We start from the raw sequence: 22,216 nt of genomic DNA, 5'->3' as shown, positions 1-22,216 counted from the left end.
CAAATGACCGCTCTGCTTCTTACAGCCTGGCGGTCTTTCCTTTGTGCTTTCCCATCACTGGATCCTCATCTTTCAGGGAAATGGTGCTTTAACATTTGTTTGTACCTGTTGCCCTGCCATTAGCCTTGCTAGCCACCTTGTGACCAACAAAATAAAAAAAATTGCCAACATATTAAATGAGTCCTACTTTTATTCCTCTGTTAATTCACCATTATGGAAAGAGGCTTTATCAGTTATTAGAAATGTTTGGTTTCATTGGTGTTCTTTCGCCAATTTGTATCTTTTTGATTTTCCACAGTTTACAAAGGTGATTTAATGAGGCAATTCCCTTGTATTAGATAGATTTCCTCATTATTTCATGTTTCAATATAACTTTTTATAGCTATAAATTCTGTAATAATTACTTCTCATTTCCTGGAAGTATCTAAAATACACAATACAGCAGTGTTTCAGTCAAGTCATGTCCACCTTGATTTATTTTATTATATTGAGAATCCCTGTAGAAGGCTTGTTGCCTTAGCTTTTAGTGCTCTTTTCCCTAATAGATTTTTTAAATTTTAGGGATCAACTTGTTTTATAGCAGAAAAACAAAGAATAATTAACACTGAGGTTGATTTTACGTATCATATGTATCTGTGGTATATCCATGAATATTAGGATTTTATAGTGTGTTAACCAATGTGCAAGCACAGCGATAGTCACATTCTATGACACGTGCTTAAATGTTATCAGGGCTGACTGACATATGATTTACAGTCTAAATACAGAATTCTTCTTCTACACGTCTGTGTAGTGTGTAGATTGCTACAGTGTCTGTGTATCTGCCTCTGCTGCAACCTAGAAGTTTTATACTGCTTCTAGTCCTAAGTTTTCTCATATGCACAATCCTTTGGAAATCATAGGCACAGCTCAAGCTAATGAAACCTGCATGATCAGGATGTAAAATAAATTATATGAGACCAAATTCTGTTCAGTTACATAGGTGACCTGTGCTAGTCTGCTGCAATTTCAAGTGGATACTCGGGCCTTTCTGTTATCTGAGTGTCTGTTTGAATTGTAATTTCAAACTATTTTATCATAAAGAGAAAAGTATTGCCCTGAATTTCTTGTTCTATTTATTGTCAGTCTGATGTCTCTAGAGGTGGTGTTTTAAAATTGAATTTGTATTTTTTGTTTAGTCCAACATTACCATTCTCAATAAGTGCTGTGTAACTTTATGAAAACAAATATTTTTTCCATTTTGCATAACCCAGTTTGGGTACCTGGCTTTTTATGGGTGGTGAGAATTATTCTTCCTGTACGGAAAGCCTTTGCACACTCCCTAGACGAAGTGCTTCTATGTATGTCTTGAATTACATATTAAATGAAAGAATGTGTCTGGAGCTACTGTTTTTCTCTCTCTTGGGTTAGCTCAGCCTTTAATTATTCTATCGCAATTCCTAAACCAACATCCTTTTAGTGATGGACATACACTAAGCTGACAAACTTGCACTCTATTTTAGGCATTATATATCACTGTGATCTGACCAAAGAGGAACTGGAGCCAAGAGTTTTCCGAGAGGTGACTGTGAAAGGATTTGATCCTTCAGTTTACCAGACAATTCAGGTAATGAACATGAATCCTGCTCTCTTGCTGTAATCTTTTATACAAGAGTTTACAAAACAGCACTTGGCTAAGGGTGAGAGTGCCTTGATTAGCTCCTGGGTTGCAAGCCTGTGTGTGTTCCACCAGATCTTGTTAGAGAGATTGGAAGAGGCTACTGCAAGTAAACGGCGCAGACTCAGTTCTCAGCCGTCTTACATTATGAGGCAATATATTCTCTAATTTTTTCCCATGTTATGGTATTCTTTGGTATTTGGTTTAGCATCAAGCTGCTGGTTTTTCATGTTTATGTATTTCTTCCACCAGAGCAACGTGGCATGGCTCCTGTTGTGATAGGGCAAGGCAAAAGAGACAGTCAAGAAACAGAGGAAACTCAGAAGAGCTGGTTGTCTTCCCAGCACTTCTGCAGTGTTCCAGTGTCAACAATAGTTAAATCATTTCTCTCTTCACCACTCTTGTATAAAAATAATGATGAGTTTTGCCACAAGTTCGTACTGTGGATCTATGTTAAGACCTCAAGAAGAAATTGAGAGGAAAGAAGGAAACACATTTGTAGCTAGCATCAAATATAAAAGCCACCATAGAACTAAGAAAGATCTGAATTAACAATGATTATTTGGAAGGAAAGTGGGAACATATCTAGTGATGTGAACAGAAAAATAATATTTGTTTGTGCTGTGTATTAATTTCCCATTCTGTCCACCTTTCCATAAAGTGCCATAGTGTATGGTGTTAATTAATGCATCGATGCAGTTATACTGGGAGAAACTCACTTTGATTTTCATAAGACCAAGATTAGACCCTTTACTTGCAATGCTGGAGCAACTAGAACACGAAGCAAAAGATAAAATCAATTTAAAATACATGCGTGTATGTAATTAACATTTCTAATGTAAAATCCCATGAAGCAATTATTGTACAATTGTAACAGCTTTTAGAATTAGATATTTAACTATTTGGGACAGGGACCCTTCCATCCTATCTTTGCACCGCCTAGTACTGTAGGATCTGGGTCCGTGCAATATTGCTTCAGTACTTAATAAATAGTAGGTTTGCACTGCATTAATAATTTGTTTTCCTGTTTCCCAAGAATTAAAAGACAAACATATTTGCCCTATGTAGCATTGTTTAATTTAAAATGGGTGTTGTCAGATATGCCTACTGTCTCTTGAGAGGACAAGATTGTATGAATGGTTTATAAAGTCATCAAAGGCTCAAATTTGTTAAGAGGCTTTTTGTCTTGATAAAACAAAGGCCCCTGGATATAAAAGTATTTGTAGTCAACAAAGACTGGCAGATAGCAAAGGAAGGAAGGACAGCAAGTTGCTGATGTAGAACAGTGTGAACTGCTTGTTAAATGGTCTCATTATGTCAATCCCACTTTAAAATTTGAAATATCAGGTAGACTGTGTCTCCCAGAATTCTCTTTGCAGTCTCTGAAAGGCCATAAGCTACATCTGCAGTAAGAAGCAATGTGGCATAATAATCACGGGAGTGAAATGGCTTGTGCTGAGGATCCAGTGTCCATTTTCAGAATTGTACTTTGTCCTGTCCTATGAACTGAATTGCCATTAATGGAAGTACATACTGAAGTGCTTTTGGTAGCACTTCTGGAGTGTATCTGCTACTTGAGTCTCATCTGGAAGGAATCCAGTCTGCATACACTGAAACCTCTCTGCTGTGGGAAGTGAGAGTGGTGAGGAGACTTGCTTTAGAACTACACTTATATTTTGTGCTGAAATGCTATTGTAAGTGTTCCAAAGGTGCGGACAGGTATCTCAGTTTAGTGTCATGGAGATTTCTTTGGAGGTGCCTATTCCTCACATGTTACATGAAGACAAGTAAGAATTAGCTAAGTTTAAGGCTGTTGCGGTTTAACCCCAGTTGGCAACTAAACACCACACAGCTGCTCTTTCACAACCTGCTGGCTGGAGAGAAGAAATCAGAAAGAATGAGAAGAGTAAAAATGGGAATACTTGTGGGTTGAGATAAAGACAGTTTAATAGGGAGAGCAAAAGACACGCACACAAGTAAAGCAAACTGGGGAACTTGCTACCCATAGGGAAGCAGATATTCAGTCATCTTCAGGAAAGCAGGGCTCCATCCCATGTAACAGTTACTTGGGAAGAAAAATTACTTCACTCCAAACACCACCCCCTTCCTTCTTTCCCCAGCTTTCTATGCTGAGCATGATGTCCTATGGTCTGGAATATCCATTTGGTCAGTTGTGGTCAGCTGTCCTGGCTGTGTCCCCTCCCAACTTCTTGTGCACCGCCAGCGTCTTCACTGCTGGTGTGGGGTGAGAAGCAGAAAATGCCTTGACTCTGCGTAAGCACTGCTTAACAATAACAAAAATAACCCTGCATTATTAACTTTGCTTCCAGCATGTAGGCCCATAAACATAATATGTTTTTCCAAAGCACAGACCCCTACTAGCTACTCTGAAGAAAATTAACTCTGTCCCAGACAAAAGCAGGACAAAGACTTTTAAAGTTAAGAGAAAATACTCGTATGGAAAACAGTGTAAGCTACAGATGATACAGAACAGGTTCGGGAAAATACAGGGCTCTTCATAGACAACTGCTTTAACCTCATAACAAGTATTGTGATTAAAAAGATGATGCAAAATACACATTTTAAAGTAGTAAATGGTCTTTCTGCTAACACAGCTTTGGAAAGCCCTGATAAAATACTCTACCCTGGACAGGATTTTTAAAAAATATATGGACCTTCTAGAGAGAGGACATTGAAATTTGTTGAGGTCATAGAATCATTTAGTTTGGAAAAGACTTAAAGATCATCAAGTCTAACTGTAAACCTGGCAATACCATGTCCCTGAGCACCATACCTACACAGCTTGTAAATGCCTCCAGGGATGTTGATTCAACCAAAATAACTGGGGTCTAGAAAAACAGACATTGTATTCTGATGCTTAGCATATTTAATACCTGCAATTTATAGAAGAAATATTGGAGGATGGATTAATTACTTTATATGTAGGATAAGACTGAAACAGAGAATTTTTCTTTCTATAAATAAAGGTATAACATGATCCACTGCCTAAAGTGGAACTTAACTAAGCTTAGCCTGGGAAAAGGTGAAAGGACCTAGGAGATAAAGTTAATCAACAGTGTGGCAGCATGGCTTGGAGTCTTTGAAAGGAGATTAGATATTTTTCTTAATCTCTTATTTTTAATTTTGCCTCTGGCATGTGCACAGGACCAGTTCTCAAAAAGCGTAAAGACAGTTGTGTGTGTGCATGAGGTGATTGTAAACAGCCCCATCTGTTTGTCTCTGCATCTCCAAACAGAAATAAGAGTGTTGTAGAGGACAGTTTGCTGGAAATGTTCTCGCAGAGAATGTGGTTTCACTGCTTCACTTGAATTCATTAAGGATCATCTGCAGGATAACTTCAGGGTACAGTGAGCTGAAAAAGAGGAAAAAAACCCAGCATTCTCTTTAGGAAAGAACTTGGTGCAGTTATAATACTGCCATCAAACTGAGAAAGATAATAATGGAACACAAACACCCATGTAATTGAAAAGATTTTAGAAGAGATTGCCATAAATTAGAAATAATGTATTTTTTCTAGTAAATCAAATCTTAGGAAATAAATGTCTGGGGAAACAAAATCTTGTTTTACATTTACATCAATTACATGCTAAATTAAGGTAAAGAAGAACAGTAATATGAGTAATTTCAAGAGGAAGCATGCTGTTGCTATGCCCTTGGAAACCTTCACTTTGTAAGCTGGTGGAGCTTTAACCCTGGGCTGTAGTGGTGTGCAAGTCCTTACTCGTTCCTGCTCGGTACCAGCCCTAGGGAGGTGTGACCTGTGTGGTTGCACTGAGATCAGTGCTTATAAAGGACACTCTTGGCTTACCGGTCACCCAGTTTTGCCTTTTATCGTCTAATTATCTCAGTGTGCCAACGTTTTACAAATTCGCTTCTCGTGTCATTCCAGATCCATGGAGAAATCTCAACTGAGCTGTGAAAGAGACTGTTGGTCAGATCAGGGCTGGGACTGCCTGGTCCCCTTTGTAGTAACTCAGCCTGCCGGTGCTACACATTTCTGCCAGACTCCAGATCCCCTTCCCATTTGTTGGGGTCCCACTTGAACCCCTGAGGATGCTTCTGCTTTAAGGAGGGAAATGCTTATCAAAGCATTTTATAAATGGCTGTTGGCCTAGATGAAAGGTTCACGTAGCCATTGCAAAACTCGGGCCACATTGCAGGGAATTGTGAAAAAAACCTCAAAATTTAGAATGCAAGAAATACACTGAGAGTAGACAGAGAGGAATGATCAACACCAGAGAATTTATTTCATAATTCTACTTCGCATCAGAGTTACTAAGTAGTGAAGAAAAATGTTGCTGGCTCTGTTCTGATCTATGTCCTTAATGAAAGGCAGGTCTCTTGCCAAGGTTCTTCCTTTATTCTCATATACCTGAGGAAACGCAACCTACGAAGACTTGCAATCTTGCTAGCTTTGTCGGTATAACGTTTATGAAACTTTAATGAGTTCTTCAGCAGTCTTTGAACATAACTGAGTTGGGAAGTTTTGATCTGAAGTGTAAAGTGTCATGTGTATATGAAACCTGAATTAAGGGCAATTAGAAAAGGCTGCAGTGCCTGCTTTTTGCTCTTTTGTATCCACTTTACAGTATCTTATAGATGCTGTGTAGTGCAAGTGTGGACCGTTTTACTAGACTAAGTAAATTTATAGTAGACCGATTTGTAGTACCTGAGGTTAGATTCTTACCCTTTGGCAGCTAAAGTAAGAAGAAATTAGCCAACTTGTCTTGCACCAAAGGGAGATCTGTTTCAGAATACCTGACATTTGCACCAGGGTAAGAGCGCCTGCAGGTTGTTGGCTTTATGTGACGGCCTCTTACCTTCCCGTGCAGTAACTTGCGTGTATGCCCTTACCTTGAAAGACTTGGTGACTGTCATAAAAAAGTCACTGTTTAAAGTGCTTGCTACACGTCAAAAATTTATCCTGGCTACTTTCATTAAATGATATATTAAGTTTAATTAATGTTTCCCTTTGCCAAACGCTTCTTGAAATTTGTCTTTGCTTCCCTGCATGCTTCCATCCATCACAATGTTAGATGTTTTCAGGATATAGCCTGGGGTGCATTTCACAGGAGGAAAAACCACTTTTTCAGAAACTTAAAACAGTGTTTACCATAAGCTATTTACTACATAAATAACTCAACTGCTATTTTAAATAAAAAAATCTTTAATTTATCTTTACAAAGTTCCCAACTATATGCCTCTCCATATAAGCACCTCACAGTGACACTTAATTGTGGACAAAGAGTCTTCTGGCCTGGCTCACAACTCACCTACTTTTAGGCTGATATGCAGGCTTGTAAGTGTTGAAATTGCAACAATAAAAATGCTGTTTGGCTCCTTTCACCATTCTTTGAATACTTTCCAATGCTGTCCTTAAAATAGTTGGAGATGAACCAAAAATAGTTGTTGCTATTGACAGATGCACTTTTGATTAGCTCTTGTGGAACGGTGAAAATCATAACACAACTTAGTTTTACAACTTAGTTTGATTTAAAAGCAGCTGCTGTTCAGGTATTGTTGCAGAGATGAAAAAGAACAAGTCATTAAAAGGATATTTCTTTTCTTGGGTCTAGGGTGAATTTCCTCCTCTTTCTTTTGCAGGAATTATTTTTTTAGGTGAAGCAGTTATCGTCAGAAGGTTATCATTTTATTTTCAGTGTTTCACCCCCATCTCCAAGCCCTTACAGCACTGATTTCGAGTTATGAGTCATTGATAGGGAAAATTTGTCAACAGTCACTCTAATTTCTAGCAGAACTTTACACTGTACAGTTTGGCACAGTGGTTAATCTCTGTTTCAGGAAAATACAACACTGGAAGAAGATGAGTCAGGCTTGGGGTTGATTGGCAGAGCTGTGGGAGTAACTTATGCACAGCACCTGCCCACGCTATTCCGGGATCTCACCATTGCCAGTGGTGTCATTCCATGAGCGTTAGATTCCCTCTTTAAAATAAAAAGTAACAGAGGGCAGCAAAAGGAAGCAGTGTCCTGTGAAAGCCGTAGTAAGCTCCACCTGCCAAGCACTGCAAGAGCTGATATTATCATTGGGTTTTCACTGTGGTTCTAGAGATGGTCTTTATGTTCTCTTTCTTCTACCTACATCTATATGAACAGATTATTGGAGTTAGGAGAGAAATTCAGTAGCTTTGAATCTATCTCTGTTGAGAAAAAGCACTCATGCCAGAGAAGACAGACATGTACTTTTCATGTTGGTTCTGAGCAGAGACAAAGACTTCTCACCCTTTATTCAGAAGAGTAAGTTGTTTTGGCATAATTTTCTTCCCACTCTCGAGATTCCAGCACACCCAGAAGGGGGTTGATTTTGGAGGACTTGGACCCCAGTATTTGGGGTTTGAATCCTGCCTTGATCTCATTGGATGGGAGGGTAGAATTAGTATTTGGGGAAACAAGTTGCTTATTGTCATTTGTTTCTACCTTATTCTTTTTTTTTCTTTTTTTTTTTCCTTCTGGTTCTGTATTGCAGTAAGGTAGAAATATTGGGGAGGGGGAGAAAGGAATGTGAACGTGCACAAATTTTAGTCCTTGCCACAGTGTGGCAGGCACCTGCCCTCTTGCAGGGGGAAAATGAGCTTTGTGCTGCTTCCATCAGAGCTCCCAGGAAGAAGGCTGAAGTCTTCAGCTTTACTCTCTGCCAGTGCTTTGGCAGCGGCTGTGGTTTTGGCACCAAGACAACAGTCTCACTCTGGAGGACATCAACAAAATCATGGTGACAACTGTTTGGCTATTTGCCTATGTGAATTTAGTATCTTACATCCTTGGCATGTGGTTGTTATAAACACCGCTTTAATCTGCCGTTACCTCTTTTTGCGGGTCAGTGAAGAGGCATGTAGCTGGAAATGCAGTTCTCTAGTTTTAGGGTCCAGTATTTACTGAACACCAAGATACCGTATATTAACTATTACAGACTTGCAGCCACAGTACACTCCATTTCAAGGGGAGAAGTTGTCAGTATGAAGGACTTTGTGTCTAGAAGAATATCAAGGGAAAGATTTCCCATAAAGACCTTATATGCTCTTGAACTTGGAAAAACTTGTGCCTGAGCAGAGGAGTAGCATTTGACTCTACAGCCATTACATTTAAATAGCCCCATTCAGTGCACTTCAGATAATTCACACCAGTAATTCTCACCTACCATGATATTCCCTAAGTGTCTGGAGTGGGAACCAGATCTCTTTATTCCAAGTAAAAGGATGAAGTGTTAGGACTTTACTTTCTTCCCTGATCCAGTTCAAATCGTGTTTTCAGGTCTAAATGTCTGGGGTTACTTTATCCCCTTTCATACCACAGGGGATAGTCGCACAGTTTAGGATGTTGGGAGCTTTTGTTCAGCAAAACACAGAACAATGGAATTGTGGTTTGGGGTGGGGGAGTACGGAAGTGCTCTTAGGAAGACTTAGCAGAATAGCAGACCGCACAGTGTGAGGGATAATACTAAAATACCAGATTCTGTGTTCTTTTGAATCATAGTATAGGCATTGTGAATCACTAGTTCCAAGCTTTTAACATTAGTTTACTTTTCTGCTAAGTGTGCAGGGAATTGAAGAGCTTCTTAAAATGTTAAAATCTGTAGAAGCTTCATGCTCAAGACATTATAAAGAGGTTCATTTGTTTTAAGACTATGAGAGAAGTGATTGCTTAGTAGTTTAACTAAAACTCGTTGTGAAATATTCGTATACCTTACTCAGTGGAACTTTTGTTTGAACTTCTGTGGTTTGTCTTTCACTTTTCTAGTGAATGGAGAGGTTAGATGGCGTACTTGATCCCAAGCTACGTTTTGTGCTCTGTTTCTTTCTCAGAATTCCTTAAAACACAAGGTGAAATAACAGATTGAAACAGAGCTGTAACCATTGAACGTAGTGTAGAGAATGCCTTTTTACACACAGGAGTTTTAAACAAGAACTTAAGCAATTATAATAGAGCTTAAAGAACTGTTTTACAGCCACCTATGTCTTAAACAATTGCCTTGTTAATCGTGGAAGCTTTGATTTTTACAATAAATGGCAAAATACATTTTCCCATCAGGAAAAAGATATAAAAAGTCATTCACTCAGATATCTTAAATGAATGTTTGGTTTTAAGCCTTCAGGGATCTCAGTAGGTAGATTCTTTGCTGATATAGAGAGATTAAAATGAGAATGTTGTTGTAGTGGAAATGTTTATTCTTGTCTTCTTTCTAAAGTCACTGAAGATTTCTTCCCTACTTTTTTCTCTCCAGCTTTCGTATTAACTCCCATGATTGATCTCACCTCCAGTAATTAACCGTGAACACATTACTGTTTTAATTAACTCCCTTAGTCATAAGTAAGAATTCTATTTAATGGTTCTCAGTGGGAATCTTCCTTGAACTGTTCTTCTCCCTTTTGTGTATCAGTGTTATTTCTCAAAGGTAGTGAATATTACTAGCCTCATTCTACAGGAGCAGAAGCATTCGGAACTAAATTTGTCCATGGTTGCACACTGAGGAGGTGGCATGTTTTCATGGTTTGCTCTTCTAATGGCAGTGGTTTGCTGCTCCTCTTTTTGCTGATCCTCAGAGCTGAGTTTTCAGATGTAGTTTGAAAACTTAATCAAGCCAATTATCAAAGTCTTATACACGTAGCAGTTCATAAAACTTCAGCATCAATAAAAAGCTCCCACTCTTGTTATCTCTAGTAGTATTAAATGCTGACAGAATGCTGTCTTTTGATCAGCGTGGTGTTTGTGTGTCTCATATAGTGCAGACTGAAGGGCCATTTCCATCACCGATGGAGGATCAAACTTAGAGGATGCTTCCACCAAAAAAACCCCACACTGGTTATGAAGCTTCTTTGTGGCTGTTCAAGTCTTACTTAGACTAAGCAGTCATAAAAATGGAAAACTTCAGCACACTAAGGACTGTATATAAAGTCTTCTACTGAAACAAAGAAGTAGTAGCTACCACTTTTCTCTGTTCCTTTTTGAGGCTAAATGTCAAACTTCAGCGTGCCAGCATTGTTCAGAATGAGAGTGCTCCTCTGCAAGTGTGGGAGGTTTTCTGTCCATCTGCCCACCCGTTGCTTGGCCTCATGGAGCCTACCCAGGAGGGTGTTAAATTGTGATGATAATGCTGCACTGAGGACAGGTCGCCCTGGGACCGCAGTCACTGGTTTTGTTCACACAGATGGCAAAAGATCGTTAGACGATTGCAGTTATCAGTCACCGCTGGCTGGGCCAGCATTCGAGCCACTGATCTAGCGGGGAAACACGTTGAATTTCTTTATTGGGCCACCCAGATAATCAGACTTTTCTGGTTGTCCTTTTCAGTACTGTGCTAACAGTGTCGTGTAAGTCTGATAAATAGTCATTAAGTTTCCAAAGAAGAGAATTCACATTTAGTAGGAGTTATAAACGCAGGGACGTATCTGTCTCTGCCCCAGGATTTTTAAATTCAAGCAGATTTACAGAACAGTAGTAATTACAGTTGTTTACTTGTTAGTGAAGCCCATACTGCTTGACAATAATATATTGTTGTAGGTGTCTACGCATCTGTTAATATATATGGGGAAGTTTTAGAATATTTTCTTTTTAATTTTAACATTTAAAATTTTAATATCTAATTGTTTAAACCATTTTCTGAAATTTAGCCAATGCAGATTCTAAGTGCAAGTCGTGGATTTTTGAATGTATCTCTGTTCTCACCAGCTGTTCATGTAGATTTTATTATACATGTAAACTCCCTGGATGGCTTCTACACCTGTCAAACAATTACAGTTTTGTGAAAGGTGAAAGGCAGCGTGAAGGAGGGCATTTGTTCTCTTTCAGAGTATTTGCTTCTTCATTTCTACTTTTGAAGCCTCTCGTCTTGAAATCATATAAAATATATGTAAAAACAATCTTAAAAGCTCATCTAACCCAGCAGTCCAAGAGGAAGGATACTGGCTGTCATGCTTTATCCCGAGCCAGCAACTAAGCCCCACACAGCCGCTCACTCCCTTCTCTGCAGTGGGATGGGGAGAGAATCAGAAGAAACATTGTCTGATTCTCTAAGGAACAGAGTGCAGAGTGCTCTGAAATTTTCCAGCTATTGAGAATTGTAAATAAAGCTTCTTGGCAGCATGAGTGGAATATGTGGATTGTCTTGGGGCTTTGAAACAAGCTGTGCACTTGGCATCACCAGTGTCAAGACTGGGTTTGTTCTGTGCAAAAATTTTTGGATGCAGAATTACAGGTGAAATCTGAGCACCCTGAACTGTGGAGATGCCCCTGCTTAGGGAGAAAAAACAACAGTGATTGTGTCGTCTTTTTGGAGGTTGTAAAAGCTCAACAGTGGGGCTGTGTTGAGATAACCAAGAAAGTTTTGAGCGAGATGGAGTCAGAAACATAGAAGCTGCAAATTAGCCCAGTTTGAGTGAATATATCTCTTTCTCAGCATGTTGAATTAGATGTGTGCACCTACCACAGCATAAAACCATAAATAAGAACAGTTAGTGTGCAGTAGCTTGCATAAGCCATTTTCTCCCCCTTGCTTATGCCATGGTTATGGTACCTCTGCATTTCTATACTTACAGCATTTCTCATTACAACTTGAACTGATTTCCAGCATGGCAAAGATGAGTAGTGTTTACTTTCTAATGCCAACATGCTATTATAGTGAGCTGTCTACTGTCAGAACAGTTTTCTCAATGAAGTGAAGCTTGATTTAATGAAAGAAATTGCACTAACCAACAGCTGTTACTTACGTTTTTATTTATAACGGTGTGCTACTTCCATTGAGACAGTCCTTTGCTTATCTTATGCTATAGTACTTCATAGTAATACATCTCTTGAATGCATAAACACAGAGGTAGTTCAGGAAAGAGAATGTAACTTGTAAAGCCCCCTGGAACATTTTTTTGTTTATCATGGCTACAATATGTATTAAACTCAGAAGGTAAATGTTAGCTGTCTGATACCTTTCTGTCTCTGCACTATACACTTAAGTTTTCTCTAAGGCAAATTGATAACAGGAATAACTATTTGTGGCACATGCTAATTATTCTGCTGCAGGAAGCTCTGAGACCACACTGAAAGGGGCAGAGAATAAACATTTAGACAAGAGGCAAGAAATCTTTCACGTTGCAAAAGTGGAGTAGAAGGAGGGGGCTTGCTAGATCTCATTTGCCACAAAGGCTTTGTGCAAAGAGCATGCTGCCTTTTCACAGAATTGCACAATGTTAGAGGTTGGAAGGGATCTTTGAAAGATCATCTAGTCCAACTCTTGTCAAAGCAGGATCACCTAGAGCAGGTCACACGGGAATGCATCCAGATGGGTTTTGAATGTCTCCAGAGAAGGAGACTACACAGCCTCTGGGCAGCCTGTGCCAGTGCTCTGTCACCCTCACAGTGAAAGAGTTTTTCCTAATGGTTTTGTGGAACCTCCTGTGTTCCAGCTTGCGCCCCTTGCCCCTTGTCTTATCACTGGTCATCCTCGAGAAGAGCCTGGCTCCATCCTCCTGACACTCCGCCTTGACATATTTATAAACATTAATGAGGTCACCCCTGAGTTTCCTCTTCTCCAGGCTAAAGAGACCCAGCTCCTTTAGCCTTTCCTCACAAGGGAGATGTTCCACTCCCTTCATCATCTCTGTGGCTCTGCGCTGGACTCTCTCAAGCAGTTCCCTCTCCTTATTGAGCTGAGGGGCCCAGAACTGGACACAATATTCCAGATGTGGCCTCACCAGGGCAGAGCAGAGGGGCAGGAGAACCTCTCGTGACCTACTAGCTACTCCCCTTCTAATACACCCCAGGATGCCATTGGCCTTCTTGGCCACGAGGGCACATTGCTGGCTCATGGTCATCCTGCTGTCCACCAGGACCCCCAGGTCCCTTTCTCCTATGCTGCTCTCCGACAGGTCAGTCCCCAACCTGTACTGGCACATGGGGTTGTTCTTTCCCAGTTGCAAGCCTCTACACTCGCCCTTGTTGTATTTAATAACATTTCTCCCCTCCCAGCCCTCCAGTCTGTCTAGGTCTCTCTGAATGGCAGCACAGCCTTCTGGTGTGTCAGCCACTCCTCCCAGTTTCATGTCATCAGCAAACTTGCTGACAGTGCTCTCTATTCCCTCATCCAGGTCGCTGATGAATATATTGAATAGTACTGGTACCAGTACCGACCCCTGAAGGACTCCACTAGATAACTAATCTGGAAAAGAGACATTTAAAAGCAATTTCTGCCATGCTGGTCTTGCAAGATTTCTGAACTTCAAGCTTTATTTTTCTCTTGCCTTCCCCTCCCTCCTCACACCACCACTGTGAGATACCTCCCTGCGGTCTTTTGCAGCCAGGCAGCTGTACTTAGTAAGGAGGCATTTCTTCTAAAAGACCATCTCCTGGCACTTTGTCATCATGAGGCTGCTTTTTGCCCCAGTGGGGGGTGGAGAAACAATTTCTTCTAAAAGGTTCCTTGATTATTTTCATCGTGCTTTTGCAAATGTCTGTAGTGGGTGTTCTTTATGGGTTTTACCTGCATAAATTTTTACTGTACTGAGTTACTTTTGTCCCTGTCCAGTTCTGTATTAATCAGCCCTTGCAACACACACAGAATTGCTTTGAAGCTAATTTAAGAGGCTTAAATAAGTTTGATGAGGGTTCCCTTCTGAGGAAAGCAAACATCAGATCCCATGGATTTACTGTGTCGTGGTAGTAGTTCTCTATTCTCCTAACATCTGATTCATCCTGTATGTAGAAATACAGAGGCTGGTGATTAGTAAGAGCTGCTCTTACAGGTGGCCGTTGGCTGGCTGCCAGAGCTGTCCATGGGGCCAGCTTGTGTCTATGCCACTGCTGCAATAAATAAGGTGTATTGCTTGGGAGAGACTCAACAAGAAAGGCCAAGGCTCCCTTGGAATTTAGTCTGGCTAGGGTGGTGAAAGTTAACAAGAAGAAATTTTTCAAATAAATCAGTGAGAAAAGGAAGAGTAGGGAGAGAGTGGGTCCACTGCTAAATGAGGTGGGAGATCCAATAACAGAGGATGCAGAGATGGCAGAATTACTGAATGCCTCCTTTGCCTCAGTCTTTACTCCTAAGACCAGCCCTCAGGAATTCCAGTCACTACAAGTAAGGGAGCAAAACTGGAGTGAGGAAGACTCTCCACTGGTCAGTGAGAATTGAGATAGAGACCTCTTGGAGCAACTGAAAATGCAGAAATCCATGGCTCCCAGTGGAGTGCATCCACATGTGCTGAGAGAGCTGACTGACATTGTTGCTGAGCCCCTCTCCATCATTTTTGAAAAATCATGGAGAATGGGAGAGGTGCCTGAGGACTGGAAGAAAGCCAATGTCACTCTAGTCTTCAGAAAGGACAAGGAGGAGGACCCAGGCAACTACAGACCAGTCAGCCTCACCTCCATCCCTGGGAAGGTGATGGAAGAGCTCATTCTGAAGGCCATCTCTAACAAAATGCAAGAAGTATATCAGGAGTAGCCAACGTAGGTTTACTAAGGGGAAATCCTGCTTGACTAATCTGATATCCTTCTATGATAGTGTGACCAAATGGGTAGATGAAAGGAGAGCAGTGGATGTCATATACCTTGACTTCAGTAAGAGTTTTGATACTGGCTCCTACAACATCCTCATAGGAAAACTCAAGAAGTGTGGGATAGATGATTGGACCGTGAGGTGGACTGAGAACTGGCTCAGCAACAGAGTTCAGAGTGTTGTGATCAGCGGCACAGAGTCAAGCTGGAGGCCTGTGGCCAGTGGTGTTCCCCAGGGATCAGTGCTGGGTCCAGTTTTCTTCAATATCTTCATCAACGACCTGGATGAGGGGATAGATCCTCAGCATGTTCGCTGATTATATGAAACTGGGGGGGTGGCTGACACACAGGAAGACTGTGCTGCCACCCAACGAGATCTGAACAGGCTGGAGAGCTGGGCAAAGGGGAACCTCATGAAGTTCAATAAGGACAAGTGTAGAGTCCTGCATCTGGGGAGGAATAACACCAGGCACCAGTTCAGATTAGGGGTTATCCTGCTGGAAAGCAGCCCCATAAAGAAAGACCTTGGAGTCCTAGTGGACAGTCAGTTGTCCATGGGACAGCAATGTGCCCTTGTGGCCGAGAAGGCCAATGGGATGCTGGGGTGCATTAAGGAAAGTGTGTCCAGCAGGTCTAGGGAGGTTCTCCTGCCCCTCTACTCTGCCCTGGTGAGACCGCACCTGGAATATTGTGTCTAGTTTTGAGGTCCCCAATTCAAGAGAGACAGGGACCTACTGGAGAGAGTCCAATGGAGAGCTACGAGGATGATCAAGGGACCTGAACATCTCCCATAGGAAGAGAGACTGAGAGAACTGGGGCTGTTTAGTCTTGAAAAGAGAGGCTGAGAGGAGATCTTATTAATGTGTATAAGTATCTGAGGAGTGGGTGTCAAGAGGAAGGTGCTAGTCTCTTCACAGGGGTGCTCAGTAATAGGACAAGGAATAATGGGTTTAAGTTAGAACATAGGAAATTCCTCAACATGAGGAGAAATTTCCCTATCATGAGGGTGACAGAGCACAGGCTGCCCAGAGAGGTTGTGGAGTCTCCTTCTCTGGAGACTTTCAAAACCCACCTGGATGCGTTCCTGTGTGGCTGCCCTAGGGGATCCTGCTCTGGCAGGGAGGTTGGACTCGATGATCTATAGAGGTCCCTTCCAACACCGAGCATTCTATGATTCTAGATTCTGTGTGCTGTATAGTCTTTAGGCCCAGACTAGCATCAGGAAGTGGTGCTCCTGTGTGTAAGAAACTTTCTCCAGGGAATACTTCCTTAAGTTTACTCTTCCAGTCATCTTTCAAAGATGGTTCTGTGGGTTTTTTAAAATAATGAGCCTATAAAAAAGCACTTGGGACATTTTGGAAGATGTGAATGACATTGTGTAATTTACAATAAATTCCTCGTGCTTTTCTTCCCCAAATCTCAAATGTTGGTGTGTGAGGAGAAATCTTCATCTCGTGCTTAATGAAGGGAATACTTTACATGAAACCGGATGCTTGAAAGGCTGTAGCTTTGCAGTAGTCACTGATGGAATCTCGGCAGCCCTGCGTGAGGGCAGCCGTTCTTATCTAGAAGCAGAAGACAAGTACTGGGTTTCACAAGGCTGCTACGTTCTTCCAGTTGTTCCAAGTGAAAAGGAATTGTCTTGGTGAAACTATATAGAAGACATGGGAACAAAAGGAATTCTAAAGGCATTTTCATGGTGTTATTAAACCTAAATTGTTGAATGCGCATTTTCAGTGAGGAGTATTCCAGCATGATTTATACTTTTTAGTCACTCATTGTAAACTTCTTTGGCTTTTTGCACGGTGGATGTCAGTCTAATGACAAGTGTAACTCTTACCTGGTTTTGATCAAGCACACAAAGAAATGGGAAGAATTGGCATCTCTGGCATGTAGTACCTAATCACGAAAGAGAAGTTGAGAGAGAAATTTTTAGAATTGCTAGTGGCTTTCTAAGAATAATGAGCCTACTGTGACTTAGGGGGTGTTTTCAAGTCCCAGAAGTCAAAGTTTCTTTTCATATGTAAAATCGATGTATTATCTGCAAGAAATAATTCTTCTGAAAAGTCAAACTAATCACTTTTTAATTGGATTTTAATTCTCTTTGCCATTAATGAGTGAGTCAGAAAAATTAGAAGAGGTTTCTAGACATTCAGATATTGTTCACAGCTTTTAAAATATGTGCATGAGACCTGTCTGGATAAGATAAATTTTATTTGTGTTTTACAACAGTATTTCAAAACCTGTGTTGAATCTTACTTTTAAAAGGTTGATTTTAGCTCTGGACAATTTTGGGGTTGTTTTTTTTTATTAGAAAGATTTTTAGTATTGTAAAAGTAAGATGAATTCAGATATACATGCACTTTTCCCGAACACCTGTAATTACATACAGCTATTAATCTCTCCATTGCATAAACAGAGGAAACATTTCTAACAGGAAGAAAAGTGAAACTGAATACTCACAAATTGCTGAGTTTTTTAATTTTTAAAAATGCAAGTTTCTACTCAATTTCAGTAGGTTTAGGTACTTTTAATTGTGTGGCATGATATGAGCATTCAGACAGATTAGTTTTGTTTATTTGTTGTGATGATTGAATCACTTCCTTTAATATTCAAAGATACTGATTTCATATTTACTCACAGGAGAAGTGCATAGTGTATGATCGCTAGAATTAATTTTAGTTCTATTTGTAAGTCTCAGTGTCTGGCTATATTATCTCTATAGACAAGCAATAGAAAAACTGGGTCTCCAGCCTCACCCTTTCAAATCTTTTTAAGCTTTTCAAAAGCTAAAATACTTGGAGTTTGCCTCCTGATGACTTGAGATGGAGAGGATACTTCTTGTCACTGTAGAGGCAGAAGTGGATAAACTTAGTCTTTCTAAATTTAGGTCTGTGTCTCCAATGCTTGCTGATTGTGCACCTCTTCCCGAAGTGAAGATTCACGTAATATAAATACTGCACAAATAATAATTAGGAGGACAAAGTCCTCCCCAAGAGTGAATGTACAGATTTTTATCTTACTTAACTCCTAGGTAGATTTACAAATCCTCTGACACAGGCAGTAACTGTATCTACTTGTAAAACTTACTCCATAAACTATTTTGGAAGTAAACTTCCATTGTCTTTTTTAGGTGAAAATAGAGTATAAATTGCTTTCAAATGTTAAGCTTAAAACAAACAAACAAGCAGAAAGAAACAAAACAAAACACCACTAAAGAAGAATGACTAAGATTGTTGTTTGTGTAGCTTATATAACCTTTTCTTCATGGAGTTTATAGAAATGAGTAATTGTACAAACTGTTGTTTTCTCCCTGAGTCATAATAAGAATAGGGACTATAAATTTATGCCACAGGTTCCGGCATCTGAATTGAAAGCAAGACTTTCTGGCAGTGAGGCCCCTCTGCTGTGCGACAGATAGGGACATTGGGGTGAGATGAAGTGAGCTACAACTATTTCAGGGCTGCTGTGCTGCTCCAGCGTATGCTCCTGGAATAGCACAAAGTGTTGCATGCAGCACGACTGCCCTGTCAACCACACAGCACTGCTGGTGCATTCCTGGAGGCTGAAAATATTTATTTTTAGCATGTCCCTACTTGAATTGTGAGTTTCAGCATTCATAATAATATTTCTGAAGCATTGTTCTCCATCCTTTTCCCTCTAATATCGCTTTGCAAATTTGTTGTCTTATATATGCTAATGGCTGTAGTGATATGAGTCTTTGTTTGAAAATACATATGAGCGATGAGTAATGTAATGTGACCAGTACAAGTGGATCCACTCCTATGTGTGATAAAGCAGAAAACGGTGGTACCCTTTTATGAGCATTTAATGCTGTCTAGGTTGACAGCTTCTAAATTTAGGCATGAAATACCATCTTGAGAAATTTTTCTTTTTAGGGCTTGCCCTTTCCAGTTTACCTTAATCTCTGAGATAGAAGCACGTCCCTTTATCGGTTACATGAATAAACCATTGGACTTGCTTCAGAGATAACACCTAATTTAAAGGTGAGATTGAATCAGTTGTTGAAAATTGTCTGTTTGGAGAAGCTTAAATAGCTTCACATATCTCAGTGTCTCACTGAATTGATTTCCACCCCCCTCTCATTTGTTTCTCTTGGAGGGAGGGAGAATCATTATTTTAGCAAAGATAGGAGTGAACACTCTTAAATTGCAAATGTCACCTTGACATGCATCTTTCTTTTTTTGCTTTTCATTTAATGGTATGTTATTTAATCTTAACAGATGATGATAAAAGTTTGCAGAATCACAGAATGTTAGAGATTGGAAGGGACCTCGAAAGATCATCTAGTGCAAGCCCCCAAGTTCTACTAAAGTCAGTTTTCAGAGAGTTGGGTTTTTTAAAAAAAGAAAAGTCCCTTGTTCAGAATAAACACTAAAATTAGCGTCATCCTTTAATCGTTGGGAAAGGACTGGCCAAGAGCAGTACATTGCTGGAAACATAGGAAGGTAAGATGCTCACTTCATGTGAATTGTCACCAACAGCTGGAACTGACGGATAGCGTTTTAGAGAGGAGTCTCTCTGGAACTCCTCATTACCAGCCTCAGCAGTTCTCCTATCTATCAGACCTTTTATTTGTTTGTAGCAATCAGTTAAATACTTAAAATCATTTGTATTCTACTGCAGTGAGTTCTGATCGGCACTTTGTCAGTAAAGTTATAGTTGTGGCAGTAGCTGGAAACAGTGATTTCATCTGTGTGAAAATGCCTTCAGGCTTTTGTTCTGACTTTTTCCATCTGCTGGGGCCTCTGAAATACTGAATTTTATCTGGAATATGTCTACAAGTTTTGATGAAGCCTTCAGAAGTAGATGTGGTGTCATTTAAAATTTCTCACATTTCCTCAGCAATGGTTAAAATAAAATTAAATGTCATTATTTTGTTTTCAACATGCCACGTGGATTTACATGTTTCACATTACAGGCAATGCTCAGAATAAACGTGTTGCACAGGTTCATATTACTGTTGAGGTTCATGGGTTATAAAAATAGATCTTGTTGATCATGTGCTTTTATAAAGCATGGTAGGTCTATTTCCTTTAAATACACAGAGGTTACGAACATGCAACAAAATGATAAGAATGTCATTCTTCATTTACCTCTTCTTTGGTCTAATTAGACTAGAAGCTGCAAATAATGATGCTAAAGTGAAAGCAATGAAAAGTGGTCGACCAGAATTCCACGTCAAGCAGTAAACTGCGTTCATACCCACGTGTTTTGCTTGGCTGGCAAAATAAGTCACACCGGATCCTAGGGTGCAGAGGCAGATATGTGCACCAAAACAACAAAACATGGGAACCGTGTTAAGCAATTGCAGTCTGTGTGTACATGGAATTTAGCTTTTAAGTTCAGACAGTGCTGTGGCAGTGATTGACATATGAAAGCATGTGCTATGTGGGTACCTGGTGTTTTGGGAGCTGATTTACTGGAAGCCAGCGGGTAGTTCACTTGTCTTGCTGAATGGGTTTGGAGGTTCTGCAGCATTATTATTAATACTAAAAGCAAAATAATGGGACTTTTCAAGTGTCTTTGGCCTTCTGCGTTATGTTTTTACAAGCAAAGACTGCTGCATCAGCTGTTCCAAAGAATTCTCTCTGTTGTCAGCAGTACAGGACTGGGTCTTCAGAGAGTTTTACATATTTATTTGGTAGTAGCATAGCTCTTTGTTATCCAAAAGTATAATGTTTAGTGGGCTCTCAATAAGTCACCACTCTACGAGTTTTTTCTCTGTCCACTGTCCTCTAGTGTCTGAAATTTTGAATTTAGAAAAAGAGACATTTTTACAAATTATAACTTTAGATTGGAAATCTGGTTTTAGTTCTCTTCATTGCCCTTGACAGTTCAGTCTTTGCTGCTTTCATATATGATGGACCATGCAGTTCTTGCGTTTTTGCAAGGCCAGTCTTTTCTTGCAGAGAATTGTATTGTTTTTGTAGCATTTTCTTAATTCCCATGTGTATAGAATTGATAAATATGATAATGATAAAATTATAATTGATATGATAAATGATTGATTGATATGATACAATAAATTGGTTGATTGATGCAATAAATTATGTGATAATTGATAAAAATGATAATGTTTGTATTGTCTCATTTTAACACATTTTCTGGAGCTGTTAAGCAACAAAGCAGGTGATGGCCATTACTGAACTTTACCTGGGTAATTGGTGCAGATTGCTTGGAAAGTTTTACTTATTGGACACCATAGAAGTGATCACCTCTGATTCTTGTTACCAAGTTGTGTAGTGACTATAACAGCCTTTCGGGTTTGTTCTTCTCTTGTCTTAGGTTTTCTACCCCAGCAAAGATGGTACGAAGATCCCAATGTTTATTATTCACAAGAAAGGAATTAAATTGGATGGTTCTCATCCTGCCTTCTTGTATGGATATGGAGGCTTCAACATATCAATTACACCAAGCTACAGGTAAGCGAGGTAATTTATACCGTCTTCTGAAGTGTCTAGTGTTAGCAGCTGCCACAGACCAAAGGCAGCGAGGGCTGTGGCTCTGACAGAGTAAGGTATTTCAGGTCCCGGACCAGGGGTGCTGTCAGTGTCCAGGCATCGTTGGTCTCCTTTGTTAGTTCTAAATTCAGGGGTTTCACCCAGGGTCACAGAATAAATTTATGTCAGAGCAGAGAAGTGCTGTGCTCTTTGTGAGTTTTAGAGCAGGCACCCTGCCCTTTGGATTACACTTGAAGCTTTTCCTGCTCGATCACTGAGCTCAGCAGAAAAGCATGTGGACATAGACTGAGCAAATATTTGAGACCTTTGCTGAACTACTAACATGGGAAGTTCTCTTGTTTTACAAGTTATACAATTACCTATACCTAAACATTATAGAAAATCAGAATGTCAGTAATTAAAATATGGCTGTATTTTCATGTTATACTTTTGAAGAGATTACATCAGAAGCAAACTCCTACTGTATTCCCATATGTTCGTGGAAGAGGAAGGATGATTCTGTCTTGAGATGCACGTGGTATGGGCTCTGCATATGCAAAGCAGTGCTTTGTAAACTA

General features: G+C 40.0%; 1 protein-coding gene across 1 annotated transcript in view; it reads left to right on the top strand.

Annotated features, from left to right (window-relative positions):
- LOC104275773 (prolyl endopeptidase-like) overlaps positions 1–21,620 on the top strand; it is a gene marked incomplete at its 3' end in the record, with an annotated part of 36,616 nt that extends 14,996 nt beyond the window's left edge. The window contains exons 4-5 of the mRNA XM_009871817.1: positions 1,503–1,606; positions 21,484–21,620. Coding sequence (XP_009870119.1) covers positions 1,503–1,606; positions 21,484–21,620 — 241 coding nt within the window. The remainder of the gene's footprint in view (positions 1–1,502; positions 1,607–21,483) is intronic.
- Positions 21,621–22,216: the final 596 nt, after the last annotated feature.

The sequence above is a fragment of the Apaloderma vittatum genome, unplaced genomic scaffold (assembly GCF_000703405.1).
Source record: "Apaloderma vittatum isolate BGI_N311 unplaced genomic scaffold, ASM70340v1 scaffold20956, whole genome shotgun sequence".
NCBI lineage: Eukaryota > Metazoa > Chordata > Aves > Trogoniformes > Trogonidae > Apaloderma > Apaloderma vittatum.
The sequence above is the reverse complement of the archived record's forward strand: the minus strand, read 5'-3'. Positions and strand labels throughout refer to the sequence as shown.